This window comes from Nanorana parkeri, unplaced genomic scaffold (assembly GCF_000935625.1).
Source record: "Nanorana parkeri isolate BGI_ZX_2015 unplaced genomic scaffold, ASM93562v1 scaffold457, whole genome shotgun sequence".
Classification (NCBI taxonomy): Eukaryota; Metazoa; Chordata; class Amphibia; order Anura; family Dicroglossidae; genus Nanorana; species Nanorana parkeri.
In genome coordinates this window covers 117,689-137,199 of record NW_017306725.1, presented here as the reverse complement: position 1 = coordinate 137,199, position 19,511 = coordinate 117,689, and the positions used below count along the sequence as shown (strand labels likewise).

At 40.3% G+C, this 19,511-nt stretch overlaps 1 protein-coding gene across 1 annotated transcript in view; it reads left to right on the top strand.

Moving 5' to 3' along the window:
* AKAP11 (A-kinase anchoring protein 11) overlaps positions 1 to 19,113 on the top strand; it is a 45,093-nt gene extending 25,980 nt beyond the window's left edge. The window contains exons 7-12 of the mRNA XM_018560485.1: positions 506 to 4,787; positions 8,310 to 8,465; positions 13,189 to 13,272; positions 15,038 to 15,084; positions 16,663 to 16,823; positions 18,610 to 19,113. Coding sequence (XP_018415987.1) covers positions 506 to 4,787; positions 8,310 to 8,465; positions 13,189 to 13,272; positions 15,038 to 15,084; positions 16,663 to 16,823; positions 18,610 to 18,744 — 4,865 coding nt within the window. The 3' untranslated portion in view covers positions 18,745 to 19,113. The remainder of the gene's footprint in view (positions 1 to 505; positions 4,788 to 8,309; positions 8,466 to 13,188; positions 13,273 to 15,037; positions 15,085 to 16,662; positions 16,824 to 18,609) is intronic.
* Positions 19,114 to 19,511: the final 398 nt, after the last annotated feature.

Here is a 19,511-nt window from a genome sequence, read left to right as displayed (position 1 = left end):
AATACTCCTGTACTTAGAATACCCTCCTGAGCTACATACAATTTACCCAATGCTAACTTTTCCCTGAGGTACATAGAATACCCCCTGAGCTATATACATCACTCTACTTTGCTACATACAGTCTCTCCTGTACAAACAATACCACCCTGTGCTACATGCATAATATGTACCTCAGGGTGGTATTGTTGGTACAGATGGCTGCATCATAGCAGCCATCTTCACCTCAGTATGAACTGTTGGAAACTATTTCTTTATGTTTCTCTCGGTTTATAACAAGAAATTAGTCGACCTAAAATCCTTGTTTAAAATGGCACATTTTAGACTTGTGCAATGTGATTTACAATACCTGATTTTTTTATAATAGGTTTCACCCAAGATTCACACATTTTCTAATGAAATTCACTTGGGAAAATGTGTAAATATTGGATAAAAGTTGTGTGAATCTAGAACTCTTAGTGTAATTGTGATTTGAAAAATGAAACCTAAAACTTTTATTGTCTTTTAGGATTGCAGTGGGGATCTTCGACAAATCAACGTGATGCTGCCTCTCAGACACAGCCTTCTCACTGCCTAGACATCACTGGTAGCAAAATCATATTTAGTTCTGTGCATCGTAGGTCATCTATCAAGTCTACAGTGCTAATGAGCTACTTGGGCCATCAGGACCTTCCATTGTTGCCTAAAAATGTTGGCAACACATCTTGCGATGCATGGAAGCATGGAAATTGCCAGGGCAAAAACACAATTTCTCCATCTTCTGCAGAAACATCAGACTCTGAATGCTCTAGTCCCAGTCCTATTATTTTCTTAGATGAAGAAGGGTATCAAAAAAGCTTAAGAGCAAAACTTAGTCTTCCCAAGATTCCAGTTGGAAAAGAGGGTGTTGAAGACTCAGATTCAGAAATAAGTGAGTTCTTTGATAGCTTTGATCGGTTTGATGAACTGGATCCATGTTTAGAAGACAATGATAATAAGCCTATTCTAGGCAGTCCTCCTAAGAAAAGAAAACATGCTAAAGTAAGTGTAAGCACAGTTTGCATGAATCCACAAAAATTTAAGTTTGATCGCCCAACATTGTCAGCTAGTATTAAAAAACCAACCCCTCGTAAAGCAGAGTCTCCATTTAGTAGTATAATGAATGTACCAGAATCGCCACGCCCGGCAAAGACATGTGCTGAGGATAATGGATCCTTATTTAGTCCAATCAGATCATCTGCTTTTAGTCCCCCTGGCTCTGCTATAGGCTCAGAGGGTTCTTTTCAACCAGCAAGCCAAAATGAGGCTGCATCTTGTAAGGGCAAGTCTTATGTTGCCTTTAGTAATTATGCAAACCGTGTATGTGCTGATATGTTTGATTCGGTCTTAAAGCCTAAACCATCCTCTGAGCTTGCAAAAAAAGAACCTGAGAGATTTATAAAGCTTAAACGCAAATCGAATAATAAAGAATCCGAACGAAGAATGAAGACAAAGCATAAATCCATCAAAGGAGGAATTCAGAAATTTGCTGCAGATCTGGTGGAGAAAAGCTTTGGAAGTGCATTTAAAGACTTGCAAAGGGGGGTTTCTTCTTGTACTAGTGCATTGTGCCACCTAGCAGCAAGGCTAACATCGTATGTGTTTCAAATGGCTTTTTATGAAATTGGTAGGAGGCAGGCTTTTTCAATTAAGAAACAAGCTATTAATGGTTTAGCAAATCTTATGGTAAGCGAAGTCATGACAAGTGCTCTGCAAGAACTTCGTTATATAAAGAAACAAATGGTTACCAATGCAGTAACACGATTTGCTGCAGACCTTGCAGAAGAACTTGTTTTTGAAGGCATTATGGAAGTTTGCCAGTTCTCTCACCCACCTACTCCAAATGTGTCTTCTGATACACAGGCTTTTGACTATGAAGATGTTGTAGTAAGTTCCTATGCTAAGGATTTATCAGAATCTGTGATACAGGAGGCCTTTATCGAATTATCTCAAGTGAATGTCACTTTCACCACAGAAGCTGCTATAAGTGTTTCCATGGACAATCTGAAATATGTAGGCTCAGAAGGATTACATCAGTCAACTCCGTCATCTTCCTCTTCTCTTTGTGTACATAATTTAGCCTCACCTGCACCAAACGAGCCCAAGAGAGACTTTACCGTTCACTATGCTTTACTGTTTACATCTGGTCTTATGAGTTCCGTTCCTGTGCCTGTAGCTGCAAAAGTGCTAAGTCAGCATTCAATTTCCACTGACCATACAGACTTGTCTACCAATAACATGTGCATGAATAATGCAGATAATCATAATTTTTCAAGAAAAGACTTTGATGGACTACCATCTGACAAAGCCATTTTTTCTGCGTTTACAAGTTGTGTAAATGGTAGCCAACAAGAGCAAAGATATGTAGATTTTATAAAGGAGGATGCAGATGGAGTAAAACCCTTTTCCGTTACTATGGTAGATATGATTGTAAATGAGGCATATGATGTTATCAAATCAGCCAAAACTGTGGAAGATTATGCTGACATGATGACCAAAAGAATTATTGAGATACCTCCCCAACACCGTTCATTAGAAGGTGGTGCCCCACAGCAACAGTTTGCAAATGATTTGGCTAAAGGTGCTTCCTGGCATCCAAGTGGAAAAAATGCACAGTCTCTATCAAATAGATGGGATGCAAGTAAATGTAATTGTGATATTTCTGTTAATTTTCTTGGCTATCATACCCAAGTAGAACATACCTCTCTAAATCCTTGTTTTACTGCAAAATCTTCTGCAAAAGACAGAAAGTCTGGATCTGCTAATAAACATGCATCACTTACTCTTCTAGGGAATTCAAATAATGCTAACAATAAAGCCAGTTTGGGGGGCTTAACTGCAAGACTAAGTGTAGACAACAGTGAAGTTACAGACCCCCCACTGTTTGGCCTACAAAGTTGTTTTCCTCATATCAATAGCTTTTCCTCTGTATTGTGTACTTGTGGTGATGATTTCTTCATGGAGGATAGAAATTCCCATAATGGTTCAAATGTGACCTTACTGCCTGGCACGCCACCTTCTACACCTCTAATGTCTTATGACATGAGTCCCGTAAAAAGCATGAGAAAACTAAGTAAAAGACTGAAGGGGCAACTAGCAAAAGAGTTCTATCCTTCCACCCCACCATCTACTCCCCATCTGTCTGCTTATGAACAAAACAATATGAAAAAGGATGACTTCATGCTTAAGCTTATGAGGTCTCTCTCTGAAGAGGTAGAAAGTTCCAGTAGTGATGAGAGCTCTGAAGAGTTTGAGGTATCTGAAGAAACTTGTCAATATGCTGAATATTTGTCAAGCAACATCATATCCATTGCTACCGACATGGCTGCTTCTTCATTAGTTGACGAGTCTGTCCAGGCACCACCAATGAGAAACCGGTCACAGTTAAGCATATTGAGTGACAAATGGGGATACCCAGCCTACATGAGAAATATTACAGAAGACCTTTTAGAAACATTATGTTCATATGCTAACTGTGTTGCTGGTGAAGTCATTAGTGATGCAAAGGAAGTACTGGGGAGCAGAAAGAACTCAGCCTGTGACCTGGAATATAGCAATTCTCGGAAATCTGATAAAGATTGTAGACCTAAAGAAAGAGGTCATAATTACACAAGCTTTAAATCTTCTGATGCAACAACTCTTCCCCTGCCTCATTATGGAGGTGGCGGTTTGACCTCAAAATATCCAAGCTGTGAAAGCGTAACTGAGGAATATGCTGACCACCTTATACGGGTCCTAAAAATGGAAGGAGGGAGCAGTGAGTTAATAATGGATCAATATGCTAGTAGATTAGTTTATAGAGCTATGAAGTCTGGCTTACAGCAGGCCTCTAAAACAGTTAAGCTGAAGTGCAATAGGAAAATCATGCCTAGAATGAAACCTGAAGCAAGTAGTAACAAGGACCTATTCAGACTTTTGGGTAGGACTCACCATGCAGGCAAAGACAGAAGACAAAGTAATGTTATCCTCCCTTCTTTCACTGACGACTCTGCACACAAAACAGAGTTTAATAGGCTAATTCATTTTGCAGAATCTCTTGCCAACACTATAACATGTGATGTAAAGAAAAGGTTAAAATTGTCTGCTGCTTCTCTTCCCAAGTCATTAACGGATTCCTGTCTTTATACAAAATCCAGAAACGATTATGTCAGTGGAGAGATTGTCAAAACCTCATTTCCCAAGACACCTTTACTATTCTCTCATAAGCAGAAGCTCTATCACAGCACAGGTAGCTTGAATGATAATGGTTATAGTGAAAGTTTTATACAAGCTATTGAACAATATGCTTGCAAGGTTGTAGATAGCACTTTGGAATTCAGCTTAGAGCGGGCCAGGCTGCAAGCGATGGAAAATAGAAGAAAAACTGACAAAGACTCGAATGCCGCAAAACTTGTACATTCTTACGGAACGGCTTGCAGATTATGTAGTGCAAAAGAGCAGCAAGGAAACCCTTTGTCATCCTGTCACTTCTTGCTGGGACATGACGTATCCAGAAAAATTAAACAGTGTGCAAAGTCTAAGCAAAATTCTGGTCAAAAATCCAGACTTTTTCATCTGAACATCCCCAAAATTCAAATAGACCTCGATAAGAGAGCAATGTTTGCTGATAAAATAGTAAGTGCGGCTATTGAGAAAGCGGAGCGTGAACTCAGCAACACAAGTTTGGCAGGTGATAGCGGTATTGGACATGATGGGGTCAGCTTTGCCGAAAGCCTTACCACTGAAATCTTGATGTCTGCAATGAAGAATATTGGCCAAGTTGTTAATATAAGGTAAGATGTGATTTCATTCTGCTTTCATTTATTTAGTTATACTCAGTCATTCTATGCTGACCACTGAAAGAATTTTCATTCAGGTTCTTTTTACCAGAATTTTTAGAAAACATTTCTGGGTGCCAAAAATTTGTAGCCTTGGAAAATGTTCACTATTTGTACTTAAAGCTGCTTCTCGACTAGACTTGAGTATTAAGCTGGCTGTATATTTTTGGATTTAATAAACAATGTAACATATACTGTCTATAATATACATAGGATTCAGAGACTGTTGCATTATACTGCTGATTACAGGTGGATTTGGACACTGGCAAACAAAAACAAATTGGCCAGCCTGATATAACCCCTCCTACTCCCAACAAGCCTCTTTCCTTTTTTGCTAGTATCCAGAGGGATGGACATCTTTTTATGCTCTTCTGAGAAAAGTCTAAACTTTTTGATAACTTTTTTTTGTCAAGATTCCTCTGCAAGTTGTTTAAACTGCTTTCTATATGGATTCTCAGCAATAATTTTGGTGGCTGTACCCACACCCCGCTGAAAAGGACTGCAGGGCTAGCCTGGAATGTGAACTTTGGGCACTGGGCTCTGCACTGTGGCATTTTCCAGACCTCATTGTGCTGTTAGCCGGTGAGTGCTTTATGGGCCTTGAGCCATGGTACAAACCAAAGTGTTACCTTTTTTCGGAAGACTCACTTTGTGAGTAGGACATGTGGGCCAAGCACTGGAAGCTATCATTGGGCACCATTTGAAACCCTGCTTTCGGTTTATCACTGAAATAATTAATTCTGAGGGACTGAGTGCTGACCTCATCTGCTGGGTGTAGTGTTGCCTGCTTTTTCCTGCCGTTCAGCATTGAAGCACCTTCCCGCCACTGCTCCTTACTACGTGTGTCACGTGATTATATCCTCAATTTGTCTCTGCTGCCCACCTACAAGCCCGTGGTTATTTCCAGGCACCTAAACCTTTTCTGCCACCTGCTTTATGTATTCAAAGCCTAACTTTGTGCCCTGAGCTACGTTGCCCCTGCCTTGCAGCGCAGTATATCGGATCTTGGACATATTGGGGAACAGTCCTGCTGTACCAGAATCCTCCAGCTCACAAACCAATAATGTTTCAGTTGGCCCACTGAAAGGCCTGACACTGACATCCTGAAATGTTTCACTCTGCTTTAGTCTGTGCCATTCTCTGTGTCCTTCCTAGCTCCAACATCTCAGATGGGTGCGGGCGGTTGGTTCCAGTGGCTTTCAAATAGAATTCAGCTCTCAGCACCCCTTCCTTGGTTATGTCTACAACCTGCCTGTGTCAACTCAGATTTGCAGATCTCAATGCAGCCCTTGCGGGTCTTCTGTAGCAGGGGGTCATTGCCCCAGTGTCTGTGACAGAACGGTTTCAGGGGTTATACTCTAGCCTTTTTACAGTTCCCAAACCAAAAGGGTGTATCTGCCCAAAATCTTGAATCTAAACGTTTTCATTCAAACTCAAAAGCCCTGCTTGGAATCCACCAGGTCTGTCATAGCCCTCTCTTCCATGAGGGAGACTTTCTGTATTCTATAGACATCAAGGATACGCACTTGCATGCCCTCCATTTTTTCAGCAGATGAGCGATTCCTTCGCTTTGCTGTGGGTCTCCAGCACTTATAGTTTGTGGCCCTGCCATCTGTATCTTCTGTGCCTTGAGCTGAACTTCACGACTGGAAGGTCACCCAATCAGAATTCAGGTGGACAACGCCACGGCAGTAGTGTACATCAGCCATCAGGTAGGAACTAGTAGTCTTGCTGACAGTTGAAAGGATTCTCTCTGAGAGTCTCTTTTGAATTAGTTATTCCTGCACTGCAAACCTTAGAAAGTCTACATTCCACAAGATCTAGCATCACACTTGGACACCATACTTCATCTGTTGCCAGGAGAGAAGCTTTTCACCACAGGAAATAATACACGGGAATAATCCTGATCTGCTTGCATTAAGGTTTGAATCAACAATTGAACCTGAATACCGTCTGGGATACATCCCAGTGCTTGCAAATTATTCTAGGACCACTAGCCTTCCATTCCTTGATAAGACTTTTATTATAGGGTGTGACCTATGTAGTTCCTCCTAAATGAGTTCCTGTGACTTTGTTGGATTTGACTATGGTTCTCTCGGTGCCTCAGCTCTTTCTAAACCTATTCCTTACCTAAGAATGTTCCACCTTGCTCCCTGTGTATCCTTCCTAGTCACCTGGTGATCCCTTCTGCAAGTCATGTTTTCTAAGCTGGTGGCCTTGTCCTGTAAAAACTCTATTTGATTCTACACATACATTTTTTTGTTGTTTAGAGATTTTCTAGACAATCCATATGGAAATTCATTTTGAGAGAAGAGGGGATGGCAAACAGATTGTGATGTGCTCTTTTTATAGAAAACCTATAATTTTCTATGACTTCTATGTTATGGACACACAGTTTATTAAATATTTATGTTTTAAATAAAAATGTTATACACTAAGAGAAAATATACATGAAATCAAACTAATATAATTTCCCTTTGGCTACCTGTCCTCTACACCAGTTATAAACCAACAAGGGGGTGGTTCTGTTTGAAAAGAAAACTTGGCTGGACTGCAAAAGTCCTGTTGTGACTGTTCTTCTTTTACCCATAGTGGAGCATGGTAACTGAAACTGAGCATCCCTACTGTGCAGAAGAGATTTAAACAAAGGTGTGGTCCTTGGCAGGTTGGGGCTGTCGGCTTAGGATATGTTTAATCCTACATAATATACACCAATCAGCCACAACATTATCACCATTGACAGGTGAAGTGAATAACATTGATTATCTCCTAATAATGGCACCTGGAACTGGCCTGTACAGTATTAAGGTGCCCATACACCTTACGATTATCGTACGATAATTGTATGCGATCGACTTTTCGTACGACAATCGTAACGTGTGAATAGAGTGCCCAACCGATAGTACTGTACAATCGTACGACTTTTGACGGTCAAGCATGTTTGAAAATTTTGGTCGATCTTACGATGTTCGCATGGTTGGTGGCGTTTCCGTCCGCCAAAAGTCGTACGATTAACACTGCGCAAACGAAAGTAATTGCGGTCAATTACCTCAAGTCGTTCAGGTGTTTTTTTTTAACTACCGCTGATTGAACCTTTCGATAATCGGGGCAGGATGGGGCCGTCGTACAAAAATCGTACAACGGTTTGATCATCGGACGAAAAGTTTCGTCCGATAATCGTAACGTGTATGGGCACCTTTAGGCAGCAAGTGAACATTTTGTCCCTGAAGTTTGACACTGTTTGTCAGTGTCCAAATGCTCCTGTATTCTCTTAAACCTGTGTCCCTTTTTTGGTAAATACAAAATTCCTGGTTTTGTGGACAGTATAATGTTGGATCCTTGGATGATGATAATATTGTGATAGCACTGGGGGGAAAAACAGAACATATGTAGGGACGAGTCTCTAAAAGTGCCAGTTATGTAGAACTTGTTAAGTCACACAGTTAAAGCTTAATACATTATCCTTGTTCTCTTTAGTTCCATCGGAAAGGATGGGTTCCAGTCAGTGGACTCAGTGACGAGCCAACAGACCAGTGTTAGCGTTGGGGATGACAGCACAGGCAGCTGGTCCAATCTGAGCTTTGAGGATGAACACCAAGATGAAAGCAGCAGCTTCCTTCACCTTAGTGACAGGTACATGAAATTGACTAATATATATACAGGTGAAACTCAAATAATTAGAATATTGTGCAAAAGTAATTGCAGTAAGTGCTGCAAAAGGGGCCCAAACCAAGTATACCAGAGGAAATGCAAAATTCCTCATCTTAATATTTGTTCCAGGTCTGTGAATCAACGTACTGAGTATCAGTGTAGCATCCAGAGAACTATCATTTTAGGAGAAAGATCAGCAATGTCAGCCCTTATATTTACTTTGTCAGGTGCTAATTTATTGTGCTCTGCTGACTAGGCAGAAATATTTTTGTAGCCTAGATTTGTTTTCAATTGTTTTAATATATTTTTTTAATTATAAAAATACATTTTATATTACTAAAACCAGTACATTTAAAGTAATATTAAAGCCAAAAGGTTTTTAAGCTACTTCAAATTATGATTTAATAACTTACAATGAATGCTGCTCCTTTTATGTTTAAAAGTTTTTTAGTTTCTTGCAGAATCAGTTGGCCAGCTGAGCAGTGGCCCTGTTATCCTGTTTTAGGGTGGCTCCTTTCCCTAGCAGGGTCCTATGGAGTCAACCTCGTGTGTCCTAGTAACCTAAAAGCAAGGAAAGCCACTACCCTCCCCCTGCTCCATTCTTCTCCTTCCTCCTCCCTTCTCCAAGCTGCTCGATGAAGAGTTAGTGGAGGCTGCTTAATTCCTTGTGATCGTCTACTGGTTAGGGAAGCTGAGCTGAGAGATTTGCAGCCAGCTGCATGGAAATATGATGCCCATTGCTGGGCAATGTTTATATGCTTGAACTGGATTCATTATTGAAAAAAAAAATTGAGATTTTAATACTGCTTTAAATTCACCCTGTACAGTACTGTTGGACAATGCATTACTCTCCAGCTGTGATGGAACTGTAGTTCCCAGTTTGTCATTCTGGCTTTTATTACCATTCACAGTTGTAGAGGCACACATTGCCTGGTCCTTCAGTTATACTATCAGACACAGTTATAGAGGCACACATTGTGTCTGGTAGTAAAACTACAGGACCAGGCAGTTAGAGGCACACATTGCCTGGTCCTGCAGTTTTATTACCAGACACAGGTTTAGAGGCACACATTGCCTGGTCATGCAGTTATACTATCAGACACAGCTATAGAGGCACACATTGTCTGGTCATGCAGTTATACTATCAGACACAGTTATAGAGGCACACATTGCCTGGTCCTTCAGTTATACTACCAGACCGTTATAGATGCACACATTGCCTGGTCCTGCAGTTTTATTACCAGACACAGTTATAGAGGCACACATTGCCTGCTCCTGCAGTTATACTATCAGACACAGCTATAGAGGCACACATTGTCTGGTCATGCAGTTATACTATCAGACACAGTTATAGAGGCACACATTGCCTGGTCCTGCAGTTTTACTACCAGACACAGTTATAGAGGCACACATTGCCTGGTCCTGCAGTTATACTATCAGACACAATTATAGAGGCACACATTGCCTGGTCATGCAGTTTTATTACCAGACACAGTTTAGTAATACAGAATTATTATTACTACAGAATGCTTTTTGTAATTCAATGTCAAGGCCCAATTAAAAGTTTACTTTAAATCATCTAAATACATTCCAGATACAATAAAACAAAAGGTGTGCAAAGTCATACAGTTTGTTTTCTTTAAAAAGCATCTAAAGCCTGATCATCAAGGCTTGTCCCCTTGCAGCATGATACAGAGAAGGACTGTGGTTTTGCTGAAAAGGTTTGACACACACCCCCTTTGCTGAGTCAGAGCTAGAGCTCTCTAATCAGAGTGCTTATTCCACATGAACAAGAGTCCATGTCTGCCGCATGCTGACAGGGGCAGGCGTTTCCCTCAGCTGAGGCTTCTTTAAAAAAAAAAAACGGTAAAACTTTGCTAACTTTTGGTTTGACCGCCTGGAATGTATTTAGCTTATTTAAACTGAACGTGCAGTTGGGCTTTAAAGCTTTGCTTTCTAGTCCAGTCCCCAGCCAGCTATCTTTTGCTAGAACTGGCAAACGTATTTACGCACGGGTTTAATGTATGGGTTTTGTTTGGGTGCGGCTTGTGTACTGAACTCTATAAATGACCTCCCTGTGTGATTGGCCTACTCCTTTTCTGAGTGGTTTTTAACACTGGGACTGACCATTTGACGATTGCAGAAAGACCTTAGCACTCGAAATGTATTGGAATCCACTTGTGAGTTCCAGTGCAATGACAACAGCTAGGACACATATTTCTTGCAATAAAAGTAACTGACTGGGGAAGTATTGTTTTTTTCCACTGTAAATAAGGATTTACAGTTTAAGTAGGGCAGCACACAGAGAAATGTTCATGTTTACATTTTGCAAATTATATTTCACTTTACTGGAAACAAATAGGTTAAGATGTGTTCAGATTGATTGCTGTGGTTACTTAACCATCACATGCCCTCTCTGCACTTTCCTATATCTTGTTCAGTATGCCTGATAGATTTGTTTACTGCTTGTTTTGTTGAAACTTTCAAAACAATGTATTTCTTAGTCTGATTTAAGCTATGAAACTGTGAAAACAGTAAAAAATACATCATATAAGCTACTATATAACAATTTTGTGTGTACGTATATATGTACGTATATATATCTATCTATATAGATAGAGATATATACATATCTCTATCTATATAGATATACACGTGAAACTCGAATAATTAGAATATCGTGCAAAATTAATTGCAGTAAGTGCTGCAAAAGGGGCCCAAACCAAGTACTGAGTACATATGCATGCTTGTACTTTTCAGAGGTCCGATATTGTTCTATGTACAATCCTTGTTTTATTGATTGCATGTAATAATCTACTTTTTTGAGGTTGTGGATTTGGGGTTCTTGGGGTTTTCATGGGCTGTAAGCCATAATCTTCACAATTATGACAAATCACGGCTTGAATTATCTTGCTTTGCATGTAATGAGTCTATCTCGTATATTAGTTTCACCTTTTAAGTTGCATTAGTGAAATAAATGAACTTTGCACGATATTCTAATCGAGTTTCACCTGTCTATAGATATAGATAGATATAGATCTATATCTATATAGATATATATAAAATTGCCAAAGGTATTGGTATTGGGACACCCCTCCAAATCATTGGATTCAGGTGTTCCGTGAAATTTCCTTGCTACTAAATATTCCACGGTCAACTGTTAGTGGTATTATAATAAAGTGGAAGCAACTGGGAACAATAGCAACTCAGCCAAGAAGTGGTTGGCCATGTAAAATGACAGAGCGGGGTCAGCGCATGCTGAAGCGCAGAAGTCGCCTACTGTCTGCAGAGTCAATAACTACAGACCTCCAAATTGCGTGTGGCCTTCAGATTGGCACAACAGTACATAGAGAGCTTCATGGAATGGGTTTCCATGGCCGAGCAGCTGCATCCAAGCCTTACATCACCAAGTGCAATGCAAAGCGTCGGATGCAGTGGTGTAAAGCACGCCGCCACTGGACTCTAGAGAAGTGGAGACGTGTTCTCTGGAGTGACGAATCACGCTTCTCTGTCTGTTTTGGCGGTTGCCAAGAGAATGGTACTTGCCTGTAAGGTAAAAAAAATATCAAATACATTTATATAGTGAAGCTGGATAGATGTGGAAGTCGCTGCACATACTAGCAGCAATTTTAATTGCTTTTTGCATGCCTTATGTCCTTAACCTGTAAAGGTTTGGCATTTCCTTGTTGTGATGAATCTTGTCCACCCCATCTCTCCTCCCTTCTGTTGGCCAGTGAGGAAGCCCGTTATTGTAGGAATGTGTGAGGGAGGGGGAGGTATCTGTAAGTGTTGGACCTTTGTCCATTCAGAATTATATATTTAATTGAATTACATTCATGGAGATAAGAATAAAATGATGACCTATGCTGTGGACAGAATGCATCAATTAAGAGATATGGTGGTGGAGATAAATAGGCACTTAACAGGATAGCTTCTACATGCTTCTAATATTCAATACTCAGTCTATCAAAGTTGAAATCATAGCAGCACCACAGTGACAGAAGAACAGTTGGAAGCCACATCAGATTCTTATTCCTGTCTTGGTCAATACTAGATTCACCTTCTTTTTTCATGGGGACTGTTGTTACTGGGGCAGAAAGTGATGGAAAATTCTAAAGCTTACAGCTGTTATGAGGATAGGAGGTGAAAGTGAAGGGAAATCTTCCAGTGGGCACAACTTTCTAAAAAGATTCTCCTCTCACTTTGTAGAGATTTCCTCTTACTTCCTGTTGTGTCTTCGGCAAAGGAGATGAAGGGAAATATGCCTAACAAGACACAGACAACAACAGAAAAAACCTGACAGATCTAACCATTACCAGCTCACCCAGAAACTAAAATAAAATGTTTGATAGTGATCACATTTACGATTGTTGCTTAAACAAGAGGATAAAGGCATGCCATTGCCATTCTTGTCAGATGCCTTGTTTTCAGTTTGAGCACAGCTGCATGCATGTGAATTGAAAACAGCGTTTGACTAGACCGAACATCGACATAAACCAGAACACTATGGGATCTTTGCTGGAAATTCTAGAGCACTTCAAGAGGGACTAATACAGATGGAAAAGGGAGGCCATACTATTAATTAGGAGTGTGATGATAATATATTATTTGGTGTTTCTTTTATTTTGTCAGCCTTGTATATTGGTGTTGTATTAGCTCTGTTGCCTAACTTTTGAGGTTGTTGAACATTGTCTTTTTCTGGTAGTAATGGTAACAGCAGTAGCTGGAGCAGTCTGGGATTGGAGGGAGACATGTGTGAAGAAAATGTATCCTTCCCACCATCAGACAGGTTGGTTTAGCTAGAGGTATTGCATGCCAAACGCCTAGTCTCTTGTCTCGTTGTGCATGAAAAGGTTCACTGGGTTTTTCATAATTCTGCATGTTTTATCCATTTTTTTAGACTGCTATGTTTTGACTTTCTTCAGCCTTCTGCAACCTTTATTTTCCCACAGCATGGATTTCCTCATTCTTTCTTTAGGAATAGTCCCAGTGCCATAGACTTGTCATAGAATAGTAGTTGATTTTTAAATTGACAATATAGTCTATTGCTACAGCTGTTCTTTGCTAAAAAAAAGTTTAAGGTGTGTTCTATTAGTTTTCAATCAACACAGTTGCAGAGTACATGCTTTTCAAGACGGAAAATGCTGAGCGGACCTTCATATTGCATATATTATGGGCCCCCAACTCTACAATCTTATAAATGTTATCAGTTTCAAAAAATAAAATTCACAGATTAGAATAGCCACCTGTGTTGATATGTCAGTTTTCGATGCTGCAAGGGGTAAAATCTGCATATAAAAAAGTCAAGTTAAACTGTAGTCAGTGTTGTGGTTTTTTTGTTTTTATTTCAGTTTGTTTTCTCCGTTGGAAAGGTTTCCCTAAACTCTCTTTGTAGACATCTAGACAGGAAGCATAATCTCTCCAACTGGGACACAAACACTAATAGAAATCTGAACTTCTATTGTTTCCTCTAACTAATCAAAATAGGAAAACAATTGTCTGGCATTCCACCTTAAAAATCTGCATCATTTGAACATGTCTAAGGTATAGTTGCAATTTGGCCTAGTGCACAGCTGGCATAAACCAACCCAGACTCTAATAAAAGCAAACAACCAGCATTAAGGGTGCTGTGCACAGAAATAAAAGTACACTGGGAACTGTCTAGCTGTTTTGGTAGTAAGTTTTAAGTTAATATATTTTTAGCATTAAGACATTAGGGGTTTTGCAAATTTTTTCATCTTCCTGACGCTTTGGAGAGGTGAGACAAAGCACAGAGCAGAATTTGAATATTTAAATGTAAAGAACTAATTCATTTTGTGTCCCTACAGTAAGTGTAATGAATAGAAGTACCAATGCTCCATCATGCCAGAAGAGCAATTCTCAACCTTATCTCAGTCATGGCACCTTTTTGAAAGTTTGCAAAATCTCAAGGCACCCCAGTGTAAAATGTAAATGTAAAAAATGACTTGCGGTACCCCTTTTTCCCCAATACTAAACCCTTATCCTAGACAGGGGTCTGGTATAGATTTTCAGGGGGGTCATAGCACCCTGGTTGGGAAAAGCTGGCATAGAGAATCTATGTGCAATAATTAAGTCATAACAAAGCCAGTAAACTACCAAAATTGTATGCGTAGCCCATATTGTAAAACGTTTGTGTCACCACAATTTTGTGTATGAATAGTTATAAATTAGGATTGACAATGGAGGAGTCACAATAGGCAGTAAACACTTTTTGAATGAAAAATGCTACGTTATCCACAACAATAATAGCAAAAGCATAGAAAGGATGAGCAGCAAATTCCTGTAAAACTTCTTAAAATTTTGATGTTTCTCTTTTCTGTGGAACAATCAATATCTTAGTACAGCAGCAGCAGAGACTAACCTTGTCCAACCCTTGTATGCATGCATTTTGCATGAAAGAGCCCAATCTGATCAGTTTGTATTATTTGCATGCTCTTTTCTTGCATGAATAATCTACACCTGTATGTCCAAACATCTTTTGTTCTGGGGAAAAAATAGATTTTGGTTTTATTATTTATTTTCTTTAAATGTAGTGATGGAGCTGAAGAGAAAGATGAAGACCTCAAAGTAACAACAGAAGGTACTGTATCATTTTATTTACCATTATTTCTGTTGACCAGGCTGTGACATGGTGAAGGATTTTCCGATTGCCAATCTATGTCTAAATACTGCAGATAATGTCAAAAGTAAAGGCAGTTCCTTGTGGTACAAACATGGTGAGTAAGTGTAGTGTCATATACCTCCAGTCCCAGAGTGAAGATAAAATGGGAAAACACCACTCGCCTCAGACTAGTTTACCAAAAGCTATATTGTACCTCTCACTGCCTGCCAAGCCTGTGCGGTACAGCCCCATATAAATCTATGGGGCTCGATTGCGCAGGCACAGCATGCAGTGAGAGGAGTTCAGACCAAGATGTGAACAATCCCCGGAGGCCAATGGCAACGGATCTCGGTAAGTATAAATCTGCAGAAGGGTAGGGTGGGCTCTGTGATGTAAGGGAGGAGTGCAGAAAGAGTAACTCACTTTATAAGCCTCTTGCAGTCTATCCTATTGACAACCCATGGAGGACAGCAGGGGAATGTCTTTGGCCACTGTGTGCAGAAACCCCTTTGACTTCGACCAGTCCAGCCACTGGCACATCCCCATCTCTGATTACATTTACAGATTAGTTTATATTAGTGGGCAGAGCATGTGTTACTAGAGCCCAACATGTTACTGGATCCCTCCTTCAGACCAGTGCCTAGATACCCACTCCCTGGTCACACTGCTTGACAGGAGCCACTTAAAGTGACATTAAAGGCAAAAATGTTTTTGCCTCAACACAACGTTAATTAAAGCACTCGCCTTAAATGATATCTCTTAATCCGATCATCATCTTCTTTCCTGTAGTTTTCAACCTTCTCTCCAGCGCTGCGGCGAGTCTCTGATCCAGCGCTGACTCCTCTGTGATTGCTGGCACTTCCTGTCCTACAGTGTCTGCATGCGGGTGCACGCGTCCATAGACTTACCTTGTGTCTCTCCTCGCGCCCCTGCCGAAAATGTGAACTGCGCATGCGCCCGCCACAAAATGCTTTGCGGCCGCCCGAGCAGTATCACATTTTCCGACGGGAGCGCGCAGGGAAGATACAGGTAAGTTTAAACCGCTGTTAAAGAGGGTTTGTTTTTTTTAAAACTTTTTGCATCTATCTACTGCTTGCTAGCAGTAGATAGATGCAAAAACACCGGAGGGTTTAGAAACCCTTTAAGCAAAAACTGCCATTAAAAGGTAGAGAAATAACACAGGAATGAGCTTTTCAGAAAAGAAATGCTAGTCCAGCAGTATTTCCTAGATGGGTGAATTTCAGCTTTAAGTGTGTGCTGCAAACGTACTCCCCTTGCACATGCGTACAAAATAAGGCATTTGCAGAAATGGACAGTGCATCTGCTTGTAAGAACTTGTATATTGGGATACTCTGTCAGCTCATCTGTGCTGCAATTGTGTTCACCTTAAATGTATAATGTGACTACAATAACCTGCCGCCTAGAGAGCAATACAAAATTCATCTCCGCAGGCTTATTTTATTTATCTACATGCAAATATCATAGCCCTTATTTTATCATAGGCCTAAACATGGTACCCGTTTCTTTCTTTTACTTTTCCTTTCTTTTCTTTTTCAGTTGGTGGACAACAGCGTAAGAGTCTGCTGATTAGAAATCTTGATCTGGGACCAAGTACAGTAGAATCACAGATGAGAACCATATTACAATGGATTGCTGCCTCAGAGTGTGATATTTCGGAGCTCTACTTTCCTGAGAATGCCATTAAAGACCACTTACTTGTAAGTTAACCTTTTATCCCCCATACAGTAGATGCACATTTCCTCCACTACATGCACAATTCTGAGTTACTCAGGGAAATTACATGCTTCCAATTGTAAATCACATGTAGTGGTTATTTCTAAAACACATTTTGAGGAAAGAAAATGCAAACAAAGGTTGTTTGCATAGCTACCAGTCAGGTTTCATCTGCTGTTAGGTAGGAGAGAAACACTTTCTCCCGAGCAGAGTAAACCTTTTTTGTCTGACATTGGGGGCCGTAAGTCAGAAGAAGAAAAAACACCCTTGGAATGCATAGCTAGATTCCTATTGGCTATTTCACTTTGCAATAGCCAATAGCAAACTAGCTATTGCACCCGCCCTCTGCTGCTGCCAATCAGCAGAGGGGGGACCTGAAGTTCTCCATCAGATGCCCACTACTGATTGACAGCAGCAGAGGGCGGGTGCAATAGCTAGTTTGCTATTGGCTATTGCAAAGTGAAATAGCCAATAGGAATCTAGCTATGCGTTCCTAGGGTGGTTTTTTATTCTGACGGCGTACACCAGTGGTTCTCAACCTGTGGGTTGCTGTGTGATTTCTGCTGTGCTAGGTGAGAGTTCTCCTCAGCCCTCTCCTAGCACAGCAGTGTCAGTTCTCCCGCAAGATGTCGCTGCAGCAGCTGCGTCATTCCTAAATTTTACCGTTGGGGTCACCACAACTTGGCAAATGTTAACAAGGGGTCCCGGCCCTAGAAAGGTTGAGAACCACTGATGTACAGTAATAATACATCTAGTCAGGGGCAGCAATGTTAAGCACAAAGCAGCCCTGCCAGCCCCACACTCGACATAGGTTCATTCCAGCTTTCTGCAATATAAGTTGAAGGTTTAAAGGAAATCTGTCACAAGAAAAATACATGGCTACCACTGCTAATTTTTATTAAAGCTCTTAAGGAAAGTTGGAAACAAGTTAAAAGTCTTTATTTCTATACTTGTGCTGGGTTAGTGACTCATTGAAGCAAGAGGGTCAGCATGACCGCCAGTCAACTATCCTTTTTCAGAAGAAGATGTGGGCATTTGCAGCCACTACTTATCTTGTAACTGTTTTCATGTGTCAAAATCACGGCTGATAACCCGCCAATAATTTTTAAAGTGATTTTTTTAAGTCTAATTTACAACACAGTGCTCTTGCCTCACGTGATTTAGATTTAGGAATTATAAATACAAAGAATCCTTACTTTCCTGGTGTAAATTCATCCCATATATACACTGTACACTTTGCCAGGCCTTTGCGGATAGTTGTGTTATGTAGACTGTCCTCCTTACCTAACCACTGACCTTAACTGTCCGCTATTAAGTCTCGCTTGCTTGTGCCAGTTTGGAAACGGTGCATTGAGACAGGTCTGTGAAAATAAATAAAACCCTATTTATTTCAGTCATTTACTTTGTGAACTGTAGTGCGAAAGGCTAATTCCCAAATAGAAAATCTGTTTTGGTTGAAGGTGGAGCAGAACCCAAAAAAACCACACTTTGCCACAATAGGAAAATCCACATCAATAATTAAGCTTATGTTTCTATGTGTGGTGTGAGGGTGCGGTAGGCAACGTATTACCCTTTTCTTCAAAATTTCCTGTTTTTTACCCTGCTTCAAAAACCCACAAACCACTAGATTGTAAAGGTTTCTATCTCAAAATATTTATCTTGACAATAAAAAAAAGAGAAAACATTGTAGATCCTCTGTGCATGAAAAACTTTAGCCTAGCATGAATTTGGGTTTAATATGTCCTCACTCATCCGTTTTTCTTTCCTCAGCTTTTCCGACGAATCCGAGAAAAAGGCTGGAAAACTGGTGACCTCTTGCAAGCTGTTCTTCAGTACTGTGAAAGCTCAGAGACGTCCTTACATCTCCCCAATCCATTGTTCGGCTGGCTTTTGGAAAAGGTTTAACAAGCACTTTATAGATGAACTTACTGGAAGACGTCAAAGGATATCTGTGGATATATCCACAAAAGGATATTTGAACTGACGGTTTTATAAATAAGCAGTTAATGCCAGAGCTTTGCATTGTGGAATTTGTGTGCACACACTTACATATGTGATTGGATGCATATCTTTGTGGTCGGTACCAAGATGTTTTAAGTATCCGTGCTGTTCTTGCATTAATTGAAGACATGTATTGGCACTAGTATCAGTTGGAGAGCACTGCTTTTAGCATCACATATCTGTATGAAAAAGTTGCTAATTTTGTAAAAGGTTTTACTCACAAATTCACTCAATGTCATTTTCTCTATTTCATTAAACCTTTAGTAAGAGAATAAGAAGGCTTCAATTGCTCACCTCGCCTGAAAATACTAGTCTCCTGGCTTTCTTCCTGTTCCACTGCAGTACTTAGAGGCATTGACGTGGAACGGGTATACAGTTCAATGATGCTGATCACTGCTTTTACTTCTTTCTGAGTCACAGACCTGGATACAATCAAAGGCCTCTTATACATGGGTGCTGTCCGTTCTTATCAGCAAGGGACCTGTGCACGGATTCCCTGCCGATCAGAGCAGAATGGAACACATGTCACTTCTGTGACATCTGTGTCCGTTCAGTTTTTTCCTCCTTTCAATGGAGGAAAATACTGAGCTGTACGGACTTATGTTAGGTCTCTGGGGAGTCAAATATAAGTGGACATGTGTCCATTTACATCCAGTTGCCTCCAATCATCA